This window comes from Plectropomus leopardus, chromosome 2 (genome assembly GCF_008729295.1).
Source record: "Plectropomus leopardus isolate mb chromosome 2, YSFRI_Pleo_2.0, whole genome shotgun sequence".
NCBI classification, from domain to species: domain Eukaryota; kingdom Metazoa; phylum Chordata; class Actinopteri; order Perciformes; family Serranidae; genus Plectropomus; species Plectropomus leopardus.
Window position 1 is genome coordinate 27174042 of NC_056464.1, and position 20280 is coordinate 27194321.

The following is a 20280-nucleotide window of genomic DNA, read 5'->3' on the forward strand; positions in this document are numbered from 1 at the left end:
AAAAAAAAATACACATACAGAATCTCCTTCTGAACATAAATAAATAACAGTTAATAAAAAAATACATTTTCTACAGGATGTTAGAGATGTCATTGGAGGTTACACAGTCCTATCAAGTATCAGTCATGAGTTTAAATTATTATAATAGTATTTAATTCACCTTTTCTCTCAATGAAAATGTGATTTGTTCAAATGGTGAATGTTTCATCACATCAGTCGATGAATTTAATGGACTGGTGGGTTTTTCTGTTTCCAGTTTAACAAAATCTGTCTTTGTGCACTTGTGTGTATCATGCTAAAACAGACATTTGTGAGCTCCACTGTAGCTGTTTTTACTCCAAACAAAACTAGAACTGGTTCTGCTCAAGTCTGCATCTTCAGACAGAGTTTGGTATATTTCAGTTACTTCATGAGAAGGATGATGGGATTCAATGAGGTTACTTTTCACGTGCCTGTGACTTTAAATCTGCTGCTTAAACGATCTGCATGTCTCTTATGATTGGTTGCTTAAGACTCAATGCATATGTCCGATTGGTTGTTACCTTTGCACGCTCCTGATTGGCTTTTAGGAAATCCCAGAGCTCACTTCTGCTTTTGTGCCTTCCCTCTTTTTTCGTGTGTTTTGAAATTCCGGCAGATCATGAGACTGTGGGCTGTTTTCCCTGCAAGTTTAAACCAGAAAGTTCACACCAAACAGGTGAGTTACTGTTTGTCATTCTCTCCAAAATGCCATTTTCTCACTACATTAGATTATAGACTAAGACTTTGCTGCTACACCACAACAACATCTGCGGTTTTTGGGGATTCATGCAGGATTCTGAGGCAAGAAGAGGAAATGTTTGGTCAAAAGCTAAAAGTCTTGACGCCTTATGCAGATTACGAAATCTTTCTAGTTTCCTCACAAACAAACGCAAGTTTAGAAAGATGACATTTCAAGATAACAAGTCTGCAATATCCTGTCAATACTTAATGTCCTAGCTGAGAGTGATGTCCTTTCTGTCTTTGCAGGCATGAGGTCCTCTCACCATGAGCTGCCACTTCTCTTCAGTCTGATCAGCCTCGTGTCAGGGCTGCAGTCTGAGACCTGCTCCCTGTCCCAGGTGCCTTTCCTCACGGTGTGGAACGCACCCACAGCCAGCTGTCTGTCTCAGTATGGCGTGGACCTCGACCTGGGCACATTCAGCATTGTCCAGAACCAGAACCAGAGCTTCACGGGGGAAAACATCACCATCTTTTACAGCGAAATGCTCGGTCTGTATCCCAGGTACTCAGGCCGAGCACAGGCGATAAACGGTGGGGTGCCACAAAACGCCAGTGTGGATGAACACCTCAGGAAGGCCTCTGAAGATATCCACACCTGGATCCCTGACAGGGATTTCCAAGGGCTGGCTGTGGTGGACTGGGAGAGCTGGAGGCCTGTGTGGGAGAGAAACTGGGACACTATGCAGGTGTGTTATGTAATTCTGATAACTATAATTATAGTTTTTCTCTGGCTTTTGGCTTTTTTTACCTACCCTTTTCTTGTAATAATCTGTAGAACCAAGTTGCTCTTTGCCATATTTCCATGTTTTTGATAGAAGTCGCACCAACTTGTTCTGGGTTTAAAGGTTTAAATACCTGTAAAAGGGTGTCTGAAAGCAGCACAAGAAAAGTGATGTTGATCTAGGTCTCAAAGGGTTATATATATATATATGTATAAATGTCTCATTAAGTGGGTTTCCATTAAGGCTCATATTGCTCAAATTGAAATTGCGAATAAAAATACTTCTTATGGTAACACATAGATTTAAAAAAAAAAAAACCTCCCATTTATCACAAAGTTTTAAGGCTTGCATGAGGAGGTATTTCAGGAGGCTCGAAAAAGCCATATTTCAAAGATATTACTTAATTTTTGCGCAAATCTAGAATGGAAACCTGCTTATAGAGATAGATTTAAAATCTCTTTTTCAAGAGCGACCTGTCCAAGAGGGCAGCGTGAGACATCATTACGACGAGGCATGGGATGATATGAACATTTCATGTCAAGATTATCCTGGCCCAAACAACTGCAATTTACAATATTATCACGATAATAATCAAACTATGCTTAAAAAATTTGATATGATGCTAAAATATACCTTATTTTACAGTTCACTTTGTTAAGAAACTGTTTTATTGCATCACAGGTTGGTAACATTTCTTTTTATGATACAGCCTTTGTAGTGGAAAAACTACAAAAAAGTAAAGAGATTGGTGCATATTTAGTCTGTTTTGGCAGTCTTGTTTATTATTGGTTGCACATCAGGCAACAACATGTAAAAAAAACATGCAAACAATTCAATTCCCAGATGGTTCTCAACTCAGACAATTTCAGGTCCTTCTGTAAATTATTCCACAAACATGGGTAGCATATTTTAAAAGCTTTTTGCCAAGTTCTGTTCAAACCCTGGAGACCAATATTTTTAGAATATTGTAAGAGCACAGGCCATAATTATTTGGGTTTTTACACATGTATGTACACAAATATGAAGGAATCAGCCCATGCAGACATTTATACACAAAAAGCAAACAATGCGAGGCTGGGTGCACGGACAGAGAAGGCCATGTAGCAGTAACATACAGTGTACAGTGTTGTACGCGATTTCCACAGCCAGGAATGAAACCAAAAGCACAATGCTGTACAGCATCCAACTTCTTCATGCACTGGTCAGGTGCGTTCATAAAGGGCAGATCGTCGTTGTCCAATAAAGCTAAAAAAAGTTGCTGAAATCAAGTGTTTCTTTGACTGGAGCGAGAAACAGGAAAAAGAAACTTAATTTAAGTTTCAGCTTGTAAAAAAGGTTTTCCATATGTGCTTTACAGGTGTACATGGAGGGATCAAAAGCACTGGTGAGGTCCAAGCATCCAGACTGGAGTCCTGCGCAGGTCGACGCTGCAGCGCGAGTGGAGTTTGAGGAAGCCGGGAGGAAGTTCATGGAGGAAACGCTGAAGCTGGGGCAGCAGGAGAGACCAAACGGGCTGTGGGGTTATTACGGTTTCCCCGAATGCTACAACTACTACAGCGTCAAAAAAAAAAACTACACAGGGGAGTGTCCACCTGTAGAGATGAAGAGGAACGACGAGCTGTCGTGGTTGTGGAACGTGTCCTCCGCTCTTTATCCTGACATCTACCTCAGCCTGCAGCTGCGAGGCCTCGGCAGAGAAGTGCTCCTCTACACCCACCACCGCATCCTGGAGGCCGCGAGAGCAGCAGATCAGCAGACTCCATCTGCACCGCCTGTGTTCCCCTACACTCGCATCGTCTACACGTACACCTTAGATTTCCTCTCCCAGGTGAGTGGCAGATGATTTAACCCCATGTTCTGTTTATTATCATTATTATTAAAAACGCCTGAACAATGAACACTGGATACTAACTGGGAGAAGTTTCAGCTGGTTGCAATCTTTAATCCTCACCGCGGGATGCCACTAAATCTTCCACTGCTTCTTTAACCTTTGTTTTTCTTCTACAGGAGCACCTGGTCTACACCATCGGAGAGAGTGCCGCTTTAGCATCTGCAGGGGTGGTGCTTTGGGGCGACCATGCCTTCTCCAAATCTCAGGTACAGCAGGAATTTGAAGAAATGATAAAAATGACTTCTTTGTTATTTATCTACATAAAAATCTTGAGCTCAAACTTCTCCTTTGACTCTAATTTGGAAGTGAAGTTACTCGGTCTTTGCAATGTCTGCAAAATAACAAGGAGTCATTCCAAAGCAAAATGCATTAACTTCTTTTTTAACCCTCATGTTGTTAATTACAGCAAGCAATATACTGTATGATAATGATTCTGACCTGGACAGGTTCAAGTATATATCATGAAACTATCCACTCAGTATAATATAAATAAGATACCTTCATGTGTGGGTAAACAAAGCAGTCTCTAAGAGCAACGAAAGAAAGCCAGAGAGGCTTTAGTGAAGTTTTAGTGACGTTACGGGATTTGCCTTTTTTTTTTTAAAAAATTCAGTTCATAGTTAATTCTTTGAAACCTGAGTAAATTAGCCTGATTACTTTCAAAAACACGGGAGAGCCACAAGGAACTTAACAAGAAATGGCCGCAAAATTAACAAGACTTTACTAAAATTAAAAAATAAGCCAAAAAGGTAAACTAAAAAAAACAAACAAGAAAAGAAAATGATCCCAAGACAAGGCTAAAAAAACTAAATAATGTAACATAATTTTAAATGTATAATTAAGAGGATTATAAACATAGTTTTCTCAACATTTTCCCCTAGTTTATGGATAATATTCAAAATCCATCCCAGCTAATTTTCAGCTAATTTCCTTGTCATCTTCTACTCTTCTACTACGACTTTCTTTCTTGCTTTCTTGTTTTTTCAATTTGTGAGACGTTTCTTGTTTTCAGGTTTCACAGGTAAAAGTGATTGTGAAAGGGATTTGAATGCAGCACAAGAAAACCAATGTTGAGCCAGATATAAAAGGGTTAAACACAGCTCACTCTTCTCAGCAAAAAAAAAACCATAAGAGATAAGACATATCTGTATCCATCACGTGGTGGGTCTTTTTGGGTCCAAAAGATGACAAAAGGTACTTCTTGCTCATCATTAAGTGAAGGCTTTTTAAGTTTATTTGAGTAACTGAGCGTCTCCATGGACACAGTATGTTCTGGTGCAGGACTACATGCTTTGTGCTTATGTTCGTCTGTGTTTCTCTTGAAAATCTCTGTGTCAGTGGAAAGTTTTTGGTAAGAGCTCCTCAGAAAAGATGATCACGATAATGTTTTTTTTTGTTTATTCAGTATCTATGTGGGTTTATATGCATCATGACTGATAAACAAGGAGGCAGGAAACGACCTCAGACACCGCCCTGAGCAAACACAACGTTGCTGTGCTGCAGAATAACTGTGTGAGATGATTTCATTTCGATGAAATATAATCAAAGCCCACACTTGTCGTCGCCACACTATGTGTGCATTCTTAAAGTTAGACACTTTAAAGAGAGCAACTTGATCACTTATTGATCAGCAATATGTTTTGAAGATTTACTTCCTTCAGAGATTTTCCTTAACTTTAAAAAAAAATAAAGAACGTCTGGCATTATTCTACATCTCTTTTATTGTCAGCAAATCCAATGAAAAGACCGCAACTTCCTCCTAATACTTTCTGACGTCCCTAAAATATTTGTGTCACTCAGCACATTCGATCTTACTGAATACACATGCCTTTAAAGGAGCTTTACAGGACATTCAGAGCATTATTATTATTATTATTATTATTATTATATTATTATTATTATTATTATTAACCTCTGAATCATAGATCCTCTGTGAATATTATATAGAGCTCCTTTAACCCTTTGAGACCTAGATCTACATCACTTTTCTTGTGCTGCTTCCCCCCCCCCCCCCCCCCCCCCCCCGCTTCAGACGCCTTTTACAAGTATTTAAACCTTTGAACCCAGAGCAAAATGGTGCGATTTCTATCAAAAACATTAAAAAATAAAAAAGAGCAGTTAGTAGATTTAGATATTTTTTGGGGGGGAAAGCTAGGTAAAAAAATTACATAATTTAAAAGTATGTTATGTTACATTTATATTTTCAAGCAATTTTCCAGGTAAAACTTTCTTTGGTTAATGTAATTTTGTTTTTTTTTTCAGTAATTTTCTTGTACTTTTTACTAAGTTCTTGCAAATTTTTGTACCATTTCTTCTTTCATTTCCATGTTTTTGGAAAAAAAAAAAAAGCCAGTTTGCTCAGTTTTAAAACACAGATCACAAGTATTCACTGTACTTTCATTTAACAAAAGGCTAAATTAATTTGCATAATATCTCCCCTTCTTGGAAATTAGTCTTTTTTTTACTATTGCCACACAGTTGGATTAAGTTACTTTGCAACGATGTGTTTTGACTTTTTCTCATTAAGTTGTCTCGTCTCATCTCATCTCATTTCCGTTTTTAGGCCACTTGTGAGGCCGTCAAATACTTCATCGACGATACTCTGGGTCCCTACCTGGTGAACGTAACGGCAGCGGCCACTCTGTGCAGCCAGACCATGTGTTCATCTCGGGGCAGATGCCAGAGGAGGAACCCGAACTCCGGGGCCTACCTCCACCTGGACCCCGCCGTGTGGAAGGTGGTGTCTAAGAGGAAACCAGAGGGCAGGCGGCACTACAGCGTTTTAGGACAGATGAAAACACACGAGGTAACGTTCAAGAAGTCTGAGTTTCGGTGCAAGTGTTACCCAGGCTGGAGCGGTGAGAGCTGCTCCAAAAACACTCGGGGGTAAAGACAGGTAATGGTTAGTAATGTTCTAATAAATACCAGTTTAGTCTGTAAAACCACCTCAGAGGTGCACTGGGTCTGGTTTGGTCTCTTGTGAATGAACTTTTTTGTGCTTTCTTAATGACCTTTCATAATGTGAATATATCCCAGTTTAATATGTTTACAAAATATTAAAATTAAAATAGTAATAAATAAAATGAAATAAAATAAGATAAAATAAAATAAAATAATAAATTAATCAGTATTAAATTGACCTAAATGAGTCTTTTAAAAGTCTTTAAAAATGCTCAGACCTTGGAAGTAGGATTTTATGAATTATAGTTTTCTGACGTTACATTGTAAAATCTCAAAATAATTTGTAGCACCAATTTTTTTTGTTAAATAATTTTTAAAAAATCGGTTTCTTACACTCTTCATGAAGGAAATTAAGGCAGTGGATGCATGCACATGCAGACTGAGAAACACAAAATAGCCCAGAAAACCGGCCAGAAATGCCAGATATTTTCTATCTCTTTTGGCAAACCAAATAGATACTTTTATGATAATATTACGTGTTCATTGTCCTCCATGTGTTCCTCTCTAAAAAGGGCTGTTTTTATTACAGTTGCCGTAGACAATCTAACTTTTTCTCTGGACAAACAAAAGTCATGTTTGATTTTCCAATAAACATTTGGGCAAAATAAAATTGTCCTTCAGTTTTGATTTTAGGCCTTAAATTTTATTCTGACTGGCATTAAAAGTTTTAAAAGTATTGAATCTACTTTCAGGCTCATTTTTACATTTCACAAATGTGTGATAATATTCAAAGAATGTGTCGTTTAATAACATAAAATGTGTTAAATCTTCCCGAAATCTTAAGAGAATATTCCCCCAAAATCACCCTCCGCTCAAAAATAAGCACATCATATTGTTGCTTCACCTGGATGTTTGTGCAGAATGACGTATGTGAGAGTTTGACACTAGAAGACTGTTTTCACACAAGGAGGAAGGTTTCTCTTTGCTCAGTCCGAGTTTGACACGTGCAGAAACACAAGACTTCTCAACTACTTTTGGAAATCTAATGTGGAAACTAAACTGAAAACCTTCAGTACACACACGCGGAGACTGGACGTGAAGTATCAGACAGCTTCGGTCCAGCAAGCTGACTGATTATTCACCTCATAAATCATGACACACTGCTCTCCCCGACATTAAAGTACAGAAGGCGCTTTTAATAATAAAAGATATTGACGTTGGAGATTCTGTTTCTGTATTACTTGGCATCAGATCGAAACCATTTTTTTTTGTATTGGCTACTCGTACTGCTTACTGTATGGTACCTGGTTGCTCACCTGAGCAATACAGATACTGATGATTAGTACTTAATGAGACCAAAAACCGATATTTGGAACTGATATGTATTTTCAACAAAAATGTAAATAATTCTGTCGAAATCTGGAATATAATAAACTCCAACACAAAACTTTTTTTTAGACGCCTTTAGTAAATGTTTAATCAGAACTGAAACTTTCAACATATACAGCCAGTTCTCTGCAACTTAAAAAAACAATAAAGTCAAGGGACAATTTAAATAAAAAAATGAATACATAAAATATCTCCCCGAGGTTTTACAAAGAAAAGTTCTCCCCATGCTGACACTTTCTTTGCATGTATTGCAGAGTTCCTTCACTGGTGTTGGTTGAGTGTAACATGCATGCTTTTTTTTATAAATTAATTTTATCGTCGATCATTAAAATGATACAAATAATCTGCAAAATGCCAAATATCAGCCAGGCTGATAACGTGTCGACCCCTAGTATACACCCATAAACATCCAGGGCAGAGTCTTTGCCGAATGATACGCTGCCACACACTCCTTTTGGGTCATAATGATTAGGAAGGATTACTTCTGTTTGAGTTCTAAAAAAGTTGCATAATTTATCTTAAAGACTGTTCAGAACACGAGCCAAAGCGGCTGGGAAATACTGTCAATGATTTGTGTGATGGTTTTTGACCAGCAGGTGGTGTTGTGGGACAGCTAACCAGAGGAGACGCATGAGACCTCAAGGTCAGAGCTTTGTGTGTGTTAGCAATCACAAGAACAGTCAAACAACTGCGGAGGAAAAAACACATTTGACTCGCTGCGTCAGGTTCTGATAACTTCATACCCCGACTCTGTGGCGGCTGAATTGTTCCTGATGAATGAAACTGTAACACAGAGGCAGCGAGAGCATGAGGTGACCTTGATTGATTTACAAGTGGTGTGTACAATGTTGTCTCATCTGATAGCCACCGCTGCTCCAAACTGGTGTCGTTGATCGTAATTTCCCTCCTGCGTCCCCTCGAGGATCGGCCGGCTGGATGAACAGACTCCCACAAGGCCCCTCTGTTTCCTACTTCCGGCTTTATCATCGCAGGCTGGAGTGTGAGGAAATGAGGAGGAGATAGACGCTTTTTTGAAAAGCTGTGGAGCGATATCAGCTGGTGTGCTTTTTCTATATAATTTTGGAGTTTATTGTGTAGTTTTCTTAAACCAGACAAACAATTGTCTCTCAGAGGAAGAGGACAGATTTTAATGTCCACCTTAAAACACTATATTTACCTGCCGTTGCTTGATAATGGCAAGAAAAAAAACACAGCGAGGCTCTCGTGCTCATTGACATTCAGAGCTGCCTGTCAATCTGTTCGTTATTATTTTCTTCACCGTAGCAGCCTTAAAATCCACTTCCTCCATCCAGATACAGAGAGGGAATTATAAATGGTGATGATGTTTTGTTTTTAATTGGCTTGAGTTTATTATTATTTTTTGTTTTCATTTAAGATTAAATGTTATAGTCGAACTTTTCCACACGTGTTTGCACATTTAGACCCTGAAAATTCAAAAGAAAAACTTGGCTGACATGGTGAGTTTTACACATTAACCAGCAGACTTTTTTTGAAACAATATCACAAACTTTAAAATTACCTTTCAGTGTCATAAGTGAGCGTACATAAAGAGAAGCCAGTCTGATCTGTTTATCTGGTTTGAGTGGTCCTCTCGTCTTCCCTCTGTCAGGTCTTGGCAGGCCCTCTATTTCTCTATCCTCTCATCTCTGCATTTCTTCATTTTGGCGTCTCGCTCTGTCACCCCTCCATGGTCACGTCTCCCCTCTCCCTGCTGCTCGGTCTAGAGATCGTCTCGCTTGCTCTTGGTTTAATAACTGTTTTGTCACGCTCCGTGTCTTTGTCCTTCAGAGGAGTCGACTCTCTGATCAGGTTTCTTAAAGATCTGATGCGCACTTGTTTACATGATTTATGTGCGTTTATGTCACCAGAGGCGTGGTGGAGTGTATTGATCAGGATATTAAATGTGTCAAATAGTTCGACATATACTTATTTGCTTTATTGAACTTTTCCACAAGTGATCCCTTGTTGAAGTCACCGTTGGTTTTTAACCGTGGTGGTACACTAACTGTTAGCAAGTTGTTATTGTGAGCATGATGACTGTCTTTAAATGGCAGGCCCATTATGTACTCTTGGTTTTTTGTTTTATTTTTGACTTTTTAAAAAAAAAAAAAAAAAAAAAAAATTATATAATTCTGTAGTTTCCAAGCAGTATACCTTGAGTCAGTGGTTCCCAACTAGTCCAGACACAGGGTCCAGATTTTGTCCTTAGTCATTAGTTCAGGGTCCACATATTAGATATATTACCACATTTTATTACACAAAATCAATACATCATGTGGGCTTAGACCCAATTAAATAAAACATATTGCAAGAATAGAGTGCAGTTTAATAAAAAATAGTAAATAATAATAGCACTGCAACCTCAAAAGTGGATATAATTGCTAAAGAGCTGTGATATAAAAACTCTGCAAAGGCACAACATGTTAATAGACCAAATAATACCAACAGCAGGGTGATAAAATAGTAGCTGAACAGCAGAAAACTGCACTTGAAAATAAAAGCCCTGCCCCAGAAATTCAACATAAAGTGTTAAAAACTATAAACTGGACATGTTTGGGAGTCGCTTGCGGTCCGTTCAGAATGGACTCTCGACCTACTCTTGGACCGTCACCCACAAGTTTGGAACCACTGCCTAATGTATTCAGATCAGGGCATTCGAATTTTGGTCCCAAATCCTTCTTTAAATGGGGACCGCCCATTGTTCAGATGGCCCAAAATTGCAAAGCCCTGGTAGTCTGAAAATTGTCCTATTGGACTGAGAGCCAATTTCTCCAACAGCCTGTTAGAAATTGTCATCAAAAACAAATGACAATTTCTCCGAAGTCCCATTTCTCCAAAAATACACCCTCCCTGACGCTAGACAAACCAATCACCAGAAAGAAAAGCTTGAATTGTTCATTTCTTTAAACCAAGGATACGTAACATTCTCAACAGCGCTGTGGTGAATGTGTGGTTAGGTATACACACAGAAACCTCTTGATTATGGTTAGTAAAAGATTATGTTTTGGCGTCAGATGTCCTTGTTTGGAGGCACAGAAGTTGTTGGTAAAGCAGGAGCAGGTCGGTGAAAAATACCTGCATTCTGCGAAGGCTCGCCCAAAAACCCCTGGGATTGGTGACTCAAAACAATGATGGCAAACACTTAGGGTTCCCACCGTTATGGAAAACCTGGAAAAGTTGTGGAATTTCACAGTCTAATATTCCAGGCCTGTAAAAGTCATGGAATTTGTAAAAAAATCATTGAAAGTTTTGAAAAAGTCCTTGAACTTCCTTGTGTGTAATGAAATCAGCTTCAGCTTCAAGTGTCAAAAAAAAAAAAAAAAATCAGTGACAGGTAATAACATGAAAAGTTTCTTGTTGTAACCATGTTTTTCATATTTTAACACGAAACTTTTCACATAATAACCTAAAACCGATCAGGGTTTTTTCGCTTCAGTAATATTTAACATATAGAGTGAAATTTCTGTTTGTGTTATAATGTTGTGAATGGTCATTAAATTTTGCCATGGGTCCTTGAAAAATCATGGCAAAGTTTGAAAATATTGTAAATGAACATGTGTGGGAACCCTGGACATTGCTGACAAACATTGCTGGTAAATGTCACGATGACTTGATGAAAACACGCGTAATCGGTGGCTAAAATGTTGCGTGGAAACTGAAACTAGCCGCAGGGAAAGTGTATTTTCAGAGACAACTGGAGCAATGGATGTCTGTTTTTGGGCAAACGGGCTGTTTGAGAAGCGGACTTTCAGTTCAGTGGGACTTTTTAAAATTTTGGGCCATTGGTATAATGGCATGACAGCCTTGAAACATTTTCCCTCGTGACCTGATGAAGGTTCCTGCAAGATTACATTGCTGCATAAACCTCCAATGCCAGTGAGTAATCACTGGTAATAAGTAGTAGGTAATAAGTAATAATTTGACTCAGCAACTTTCACTTGTATGGCAGTAATATTTGACCATGTGTAACTACACATGGACTCAGATAATAGAGTTGTGTACTTTGTCCACCACTGGATGTAATGTGTTAAAATGTGAATTTAGAGAGACTATTAGGCAGATTTTTTTAACCTTCGGATAGAGTCACGTAAGCCGTTTTGAATCTTTGTCCCAAAATATTGAACTATCCCTATAATAAAAACAGTTTGTAAGTGAAAGAAGCAGCTCCACGGGATCATTCATATGCATTTGGCAGCTGGCAAACGGCACCTTTTGTATGAGCTGGAATTATGTGACACTATTTCACACTTACAGCAGCTGATTGTGAGTGAGTAGGCTATGATGGAGAGGAGTCCTTGAATCACTTTTTATCACATCTCCACGTACGTAAATGAAATCAGAGCAGGGAATCGGAGACGTGAAGTGAAAAGGCAGGAAAGGCGGAGTGTGAGAGAGGTCACAGTGTCCTATTTCTTCAGAGATGAAGCTCTGATATCTCTGCACTTAAGAGGCTGTTTGTCGACTGGCGGGATCGCAACCAGCAGCAGCAGCAGCCGGACCACATCCTGCAGGAGTGTGTCGTTGTCGCATGGCTGGCTGACTGTGATCAATGTATTTGCACCTAAATCAGATTGCAGGGATGTGCAAAAAAAAACAGATCACAGTGTCTGTTAGCGTGTGTGTGTGTGTGTGTGTGTGCGTGCGCGCGTGTGTGTGTGTGTGTCTGTATTATTGCTGTTGAGGATTTGCTTCCTCTGCTGGATGCTTCCTGATGAGAGGTGACCTGACAGACTGTCCCATGTGACTCCTCCTGAGACGGGCAGCACTCTGCTCAACCCCAACCTCCCTCCACCCCCCCTCCCCACACCCCCACCCCACTCCCCCGCCCTGCAAGACCCCATCAGAGCTCGGAGAATACCATTTCAGAGCAAAAGAAAACTCACATCCACACACTTGCGACACAAAGGTGGCTCCTGCCTGAGTCACACAATAACTGTGTGTGCCCCCGGGAGCCATTCAGGTGGAAAATTACACTGCCCAATCAATCGCTAATGGAAAGTCTTTCCTCTGGTAGCGGCCAATCAAAAGCTCACACTGTGCCTTCTCCTCGAAACAACGGCCAATCAGTTGCTCACAATGCTTGTCATGTCGATCCTGATAAAATGTAATTATTCTCCTGTTTCGTGGACACATATTGATGACACTGGGCAGTGACGGATGATGAGAATACATAAATGCACGCTAATAAGAAAATAACTAAGGAAATGGAAAGAGAATATGCTTTTTTTTTTTCAAATCAGACGCCCTTTCAGTTTGTAATTAATTCAAATATGATTTTTTTTTTTTCCTGCAAGCATATAATCCATTTCAGCGTTTTCCTCATTCATTTTAAAGGATTTGATCTTGGCTCATTTGAATAAACATTTTGCTCCATATTAGTCTGGGTAATGAAGTGGATCTCAGAAGAAAAATGCTTTTGTTATGAGAGTGGAGACTGCTGTGGCACTAAGGAGTGTCACACTGGTCACCTCGGCAGGGAAATTGCTGATTGGATACCAGATTCAATCTAATGCTGAATACTAATAATGATTTGTATTTTCTTTTTTTCAGCAAAGTTTGAATGTCAAGAGTGATGAGTTGAGTGTTTTGGAAATGGGAAAGTGGGGTTTTATATACGGAGATACTTTGCAGATTTTCAGCCAGCTTTGTGTTATAATAACCCAGGTAGTATGTGTAGATGAACTGCGGTAAACTTCCCTTCGCCCAGACGTGTCAGTGAAAACCCTAAAAACCAGATTGTACTTTCTAATTTTTGGATGGACACATGAGAAAGAGGTGGATGGAGAGCGAGAGCACAGCCGTTCAATCCAAGAGGTTTTTGTTTATTTAGCTTAAGAAGTATGAGAATTTTCTCAGCACATAAAGAAACACTTTCATCCCTCATTTTACCAGAAAGATTTGATATCAAGTAATGTGGAGCTACATGGTTTTCACTGGAGAGGAAGGGAATGAGTGTACCTAATGTACTTATTTACATCTCACTACTGTTAATAACACATGTATTTATCTATTTATTTATGTATTTATTTACATTTATTATATATAAGACTGCAAAAAAGTAAATATTTACGTCAAGATTACATAGAAATAGAACATACAGTTACAACACTCAGCTGTAGAACATTATAAAACAGTTAAAAATGCTCACATCTCCTTTAAGACTTCAGACTAAATCAATATCTTGTGTAAATTTTGTTCTTGTTGGTACAGTGTTCTACATTTTAGAGCCCGTTATGACAAAAAAATAAAAGCTAGAACTATAAGCGGATTTGTCAACAACTACAACTCCTCCATGAGTGGAGGCTGCTATATAGTTAGTAATGAATGAACGCCAATGTATTAAATTGCAGTTTTATTAATATATGGTATTGTTATTGTAAGACTTACATGTACTTACTATCACATGCATGTGTAATTTTATGGTGTCCACATACTCTTATCAATATGTAGTGGTATTTTCTTGTAGAGTAGGCTCTCAAAAGTGATATTAAAGGTTTGCTGTGTAGGATTTAAGGGAACATATTAGCAGAAATGGAGTATAGTTAAATAAGTGGTTTTTTTTTAATAATCACTTGAAAATAAGAATCGTTGTGTTTTTGTTACCTTAGAATGAACCTTTTATATCTACATTGAGATTGGGTCCTTGCCATGTTGCACTGGCATGTTTCTACAGAAGCCCAGAGCGGACAAACCAAACACTTTCTCTAGATAGGGCTATTTGCGTTTTTGTGTGGGCCACCATAGTTAGCAGCGCTTCTTTGACGTGAGCTTCAGAAACACATTGATTTTTGTTTTATGTGAAACTGCTTTATTCAGACATGTAGTGTATAGTCTCTTGTTGATCAGCCCCTTTAAAAATAATATTACTCAAGTAAATAGATGTGCATCAGCATCATTTTGGCCTGCAGATAAAACAGCTGTTTGTCCTGATAAATGTTTTCAGACTCGTGAGTTAGCATACCTGCAAAGACGACACAAGTGACACACACATGCACAAATAACTTAGAGACTGTGATAAACTGATGTTTTTATACTGTTTCTGTTCAGTGAAATTGATTTTTAAAGAACTCAGATGAACCTAAAAAAAAGAACAAACTTACTTCTCTAGACACTGTAATCTCTTCATTTTTTATTTTTTAATTTTTTTTTTTTTTTTTACAGATTTCTAACACATTGAAAGTAATTGTCATCTTATCATGTTTCTGATGTCACTTTTGAAAACTCAAAATGCCGTGCATTTCTTATTAATGCTCAGTTCCTACTTTTTCAGGGAAAAAAACTGTTTCAAAGAGAGCCAGAAATGAAAGAGCCAGAAAAGATGTTTTTTTTCATAGATGAGTCCACGTCTTCATATGATTATATGTATGAATAAGGTCAACAAAGCGGCGCAGCAGTCATTTCCAGCCTTTGGAAAGTGCTCTGGTCTCTGATACTAAAATACATGAAGGCAGAATGTGATTTAATGGGATTCATGACTCCTATTTCACTATCTTAATCGACTGTCTGTTCCTCCTGTTTTGATTTACCAACTTTTATTATAAACAACTACAGCTGCGAGCCAATGCACATGCATTGGCACACACACACACACACACACAAAAGCACGCACTTATATGAATTGAAGATTAGTCCGCGGGATTCAAGGATTGCTGGGTCTCAACACAAATGTCATAGTGAGTCGTAACCTTTACTGGAGCACGTTATCTGCTCTGATATAGCGGGGCCAGGGCCGGGACGGGGGGGACCGACGCGATGCGATCGGATTTGAAAGGTCCCCATCCAAGTCATGCCCACCGGCTATCTTGGCTCTACAGTTCAGCAACACCAGCACTATACGGCACGTCGCAAAGTTTCAAGGATCTGATCTGTCCCGCCGTATCTGCATCTCCGTGCCCTCAATTAATCAGCTGTGGCTGGAGAATAGGAGCTGGGTCACAGTGTGTTGGGAGAGGAGAGGATGTCAAGAAACATGACACAGAATAGGATTGTAATGCAAAAAAAAAAATCTATTTGGCACATCTCAGCTGTTCGTTTTTTTCATTTAATTTAGCTTAAATGGTAGAGGATTAGCCAATGAGAGAGACAGTGGGGAGAAAAGACGGATGTGGTATTAGAGGCAGATGTGTTTACAGAAGTGCTGACATGTGTATCTGTCACTTGGAGTCATGAGTTATGAAACTGACACTGCCAGCTCCTTGCTTAAACCACACAGATCAGACGACGTCCTTGATGTCAGCTTGGATAGACAAATGGAGATCTGCATTACATAAACCATGCTGCATTAAAAAAAAAAAGAAGAAAAAAAAGCAGCCGCAGGGATGTTTTCTTCCATCTTAACTTCATCTTTATGTTCTCTGGCACTTTGATCATAACAATAGTTATTGGTAAAAAAAGGAAGCAGTTTACTCAGCACTGCAAAACATTTATGTTCTTTTGCTGTTCATCACTGTGACCTACTTTCAGCTTTATCGTCCTCACGGGGACGTTTATCTTGCAGCCAGGTGAAACACAGAACACACTTAAACATAAAATGTAATAAGATACATAAAACACATAATAACAAGAGTCAACAGACACATTAGCAGCCCTGTGAGGCTGTACTTAAGCACAGTGGTGCTTTGAGTGAAATGCTCTGTCCAATATAGCAATCCATCCAACAGTGCTTGAGATATTTCAGTTTGGAAAAAAAGTGGTGGATCTGCTGGTTGACCAGTCTTTTCTGCCATCCTGAGCCACGCCTTGTGAAAGGGAAATTTGGTATTTTTCAACCTGCATCCTATTTTCCCATGTTTTTGTGTATAAAGGCCGTGAAACGCCAAGCACACTGAGAACTAGCGGCTACCAAAGCCCCCTTCACTTCGCTACATCTTGGGGAAAAACGTTGCACAGATACAAACCGACGACAATGATATCAGGAGCATGAGGGCGACTATGGGGCAGGAGGGAGGGGTGGTGAATGGATCCAACAGACCCAGGACTTTCCTGCGGGGGCCCGGTGTTCACTTCCTGTATTTTACACCTTATCGGATCTGAACCATCCGTGCCAACATTTTTGTTTGTTGTCATCCCAGCATTGGTGACCATGTGCTGTTGTTGGCTTAACATAAGCATGTGCGGTGTAATCTCACCTTGTGCTTGTGTGGACATCATGTTAGCGGCATTCCAGAAAATAAAGAGCAGATGAAGAAGGACATCTAAAGCATAATATGTAGACGCAGAAGTTCACTGCAAAATGGCAAATTGTTACAGTTTAGGATAAGAATGTGTTGTTCTGACGTAGATTATGTCCTTCTTTACTCTCATTATCATAGGTCATGTGAGCGCAGAATTTCTGATCTTGTGAATATATACGAATTACTGGCTCGTGATTACATTAGTTTTATATTAACTGCGGTGCATTATTTGTTGTAGGAATACGTACAAACATGACTCACATGACTGACTCATGAACATTTAACAGTCTGATGGCATGATGAGAATAAAAGACATTTTTACGCTGTGATGGAGAGGACACTTTGAAATGACATCAACCTTTGAAAATTGCTCTCTTGCTGACTATGTGACACAAATCAGTTAATTTCCGGCAGAGATTATCAAAAAAAAAAAAAAAAAAAAAAAAAAGACTCATAATAACATGAGCTCGCACTGAATGCCTTCATCCTGAACTATTATAAAGCACTTTCTACCACTTCTTTTGACAACTTTTTTTTTCAATGGAACTACTTGAAATTGAGAAAATTATAGAGTAACCTGCAGTTGAACAGAAAAAAGGTTGGTTATTAAGTGTTAAAATGGAAAGAAAAATGACTTTCATTATGCATTTTGCTGTTCTTCAACTGAATAGTTTTCAAGCCAAGTAACATTTACTTTAGTATTACTCAAGTAAAGTGACATTTCCTCTACAAAGGAAGGATATTTTGGTGCTCTGTCCCCCTCTTGTATAAGAATTTACATCCAGGTTTGCATTTATGCTAACAGCAGGGGGCAGTAGTGAATAGTGTTTCCACTGAGAGACACAGTGACAAAGTCGACATCAAGACGCCTATTTTCTTTCAGTATTTCTGGGCAAGTTCATAAGTCAGTATTTTTCTTTCGGTTAATGCTGTGCCTCTTGTGTGGGGATGAAATTGGTGTGTGATGAGTGGGCTTATATACTATATAGGTGGTAGTAATCTCTGAAAATACAAATAGATGCAAGGCTGTGGCAGCCAGTGTACCAATAGCAAAGAATGCAGCATTTTTTTAAATCATCATTCATCCATGGTTAAATTTGAAGACAAACAAATATTAATGGCAGGAATGTTTCACCACAGAAAATATGTGAAATATCATTTTATTTAGGACTATTCTTTCACACTGTTTCCTTTTGCATGTTTTGTGAGTCCCACACTTATTTTTCATGAATTTAACTGAGGATGAGGATTATAACATCAGGTGGTCTCTCTGCTGGTTTTCATGGTCTTCCATCCCCCAGTTTGCTTGAATTGCATCTTTCAGTGCTTCAGTGGAGCAGCGTGGCTCCGCAGGGTGACATTCTCTCGGCATGCTGTTGTTCTTGGGCGTTGCTAAACGGTGGCTCCCCGGTTGCTCAGCCACCATCCAAAATGCTCCATTTCTGCACCTGTTTCCAAGACAACTGACATTTAAAGGGGTGGCTCTGGTTATTGACTGTTTGCCCTTGACCAGCACTCTGCTTGCACTTGAAAACTGTTTGGTTCAACCTGTGACTGTTTCATTATTTTCCCTCGAAGCTCTCAACAAACTCACTGTCCCCTCATGGCAGCTGATAGCAGATGATGTAGAAGAACAAACAACATATGCTGCAGCTAACATTTGTGAGCTTTTTCCTTTTGGGTGGAGCAATTGAGTGGAAAAATTGTACATTTTAATTCAAGAAAAGATTTCCACTGAGGGGGGGATTTAAGATAATGCTTAATGTGGGGAAATCAGCTTAAAATGAGGAGTGTGGTTGAAACGAGCAGGCCGACCGCCATAGATTCAGTTGAGTAACTGAATAACAGGTTTATGTAGACACTGGCGCCCCACAGAGTAACCATCACACCACCAAATTAAAATCAAACCACCTAAGATGAAGGTAGAATTTACTCTTCCCCTCCTCTTTTTACGCTCTCCTCCTTCGATGCTCTTTTATGTTATCAACACAGAGCCTGATGTCTCAATCTGGCACCCCATCTCCTGTTTCTCACTGATGATTACGGTGAAATTAGTCACTAACGGGTGAAACCAGTCAAGCACAAATAATGGGATTTCTCACCTCAGAATAGCAGCACAGGTTTTGCCTCCAGAGAAAACCTGATATTTTACCTTAAGAGTGGCACATAAATGACAGTGGGTTAGAAAACACATGCTCTTAATGCTGTAAAAATCTACTTAAGCAGTAATATTAATGCGCTGGATATTTTCAACAGGGAATTTTGTAAGGGATAATTCATCAATTTAACATTGCACCTCTATAAAAATTTATAAAAGAATAGAATTCAAGTATAATTTGCCTTGTCCAAGATACTTGGATTTTTAAGATGCATTTATATTTATACAAATCTTACCCATTAATTGAACTACCGCAACACTAGACATCAGCAGCCAGCCCGTTCTCATTCCAAACTTGTAAAATATCGCCTCTTTGACAGTGCTTTTGGCATGACATCGCAGTGCCAGAAGCTGCCTTTTGTGTCCACATGAAACACTGTTAGACATTATCAGGTGAGAACGCAGACAGACAAAACTGATCGCCGTGTAATTATACGCCGGCGGATGGCCGGGTGGTATCTGCTACATCACTTGAGAACACGTCTGGACGGAACCTGTTGCACGGACGGAAACTTGGCAGGACAGTGTCAGGCTGCCAGTCACGGCACAAATATAAGGAGTGTGAGGGTGACTATAGGGTGAGTGGGAGGGGTAGTGGATGGTCCAACAAACCCAGAACTTTCATGTTGGAGTCTTGTTTGCCTGTCTCAATCAGGAAGTGCACCAGGCGTACCAAAAGTGCACTAAAAGTGAAATTACATCGTTTGGGTCAGTCACGGGATACACACTGGCCCAGAACGACTTTTCCCTATTGACATACATCGGAAAAGAGACGTCTGTAAATCAGTAAATAATTCTTTGTGAGAGTCAAAATCCCTGCAAGACAACTCCTATTACTATCGAGATTTAAACCAACCAATTCGATAACATCTGGAAAGTCTAAACCAGCCGCAAGATTACATTTTTTAGACCGCCATTCAAGCTAGTGAGGCCCCGCCCCCATGGCTGTATCCAAACTTTTCTATGATACATCCATTTTCTCAATGTATTTTTCTACACGTTACCATGTGCCTCCTTCCCATAATCCTAACCACCTGTGCCATAATGTGTGTTTGCTGACATCCTGGTGTTGGTTGTCATGTGCTGTTGTTGCCTACAAATGACCATGTGCAGTGTCATCCCACCATTTGCTTGTGTTGACATCACGGTGGTGGCATCCTGGAATGTAAAGAGCAGACACAGAAGGACACCAAGGTCATGATATGTAGATGCAGACGTCCACTGCAAAGCAGCAACATGTGACAGCTTGGGATAAGAACTTGT

At 39.4% G+C, this 20280-nt stretch overlaps 1 protein-coding gene across 1 annotated transcript; it reads left to right on the forward strand.

Annotated features, from left to right (window-relative positions):
- Nucleotides 1-623: 623 nt before the first annotated feature.
- On the forward strand, nt 624-6265 carry hyal1 (hyaluronidase 1). Its single transcript, XM_042495925.1, has 5 exons — nt 624-697; nt 1009-1448; nt 2842-3312; nt 3492-3581; nt 5939-6265. Exons 2-5 carry the CDS (start codon nt 1011-1013, stop codon nt 6263-6265), a joined length of 1326 nt encoding a protein of 441 aa, XP_042351859.1. The 5' UTR covers nt 624-697; nt 1009-1010.
- Nucleotides 6266-20280: the final 14015 nt, after the last annotated feature.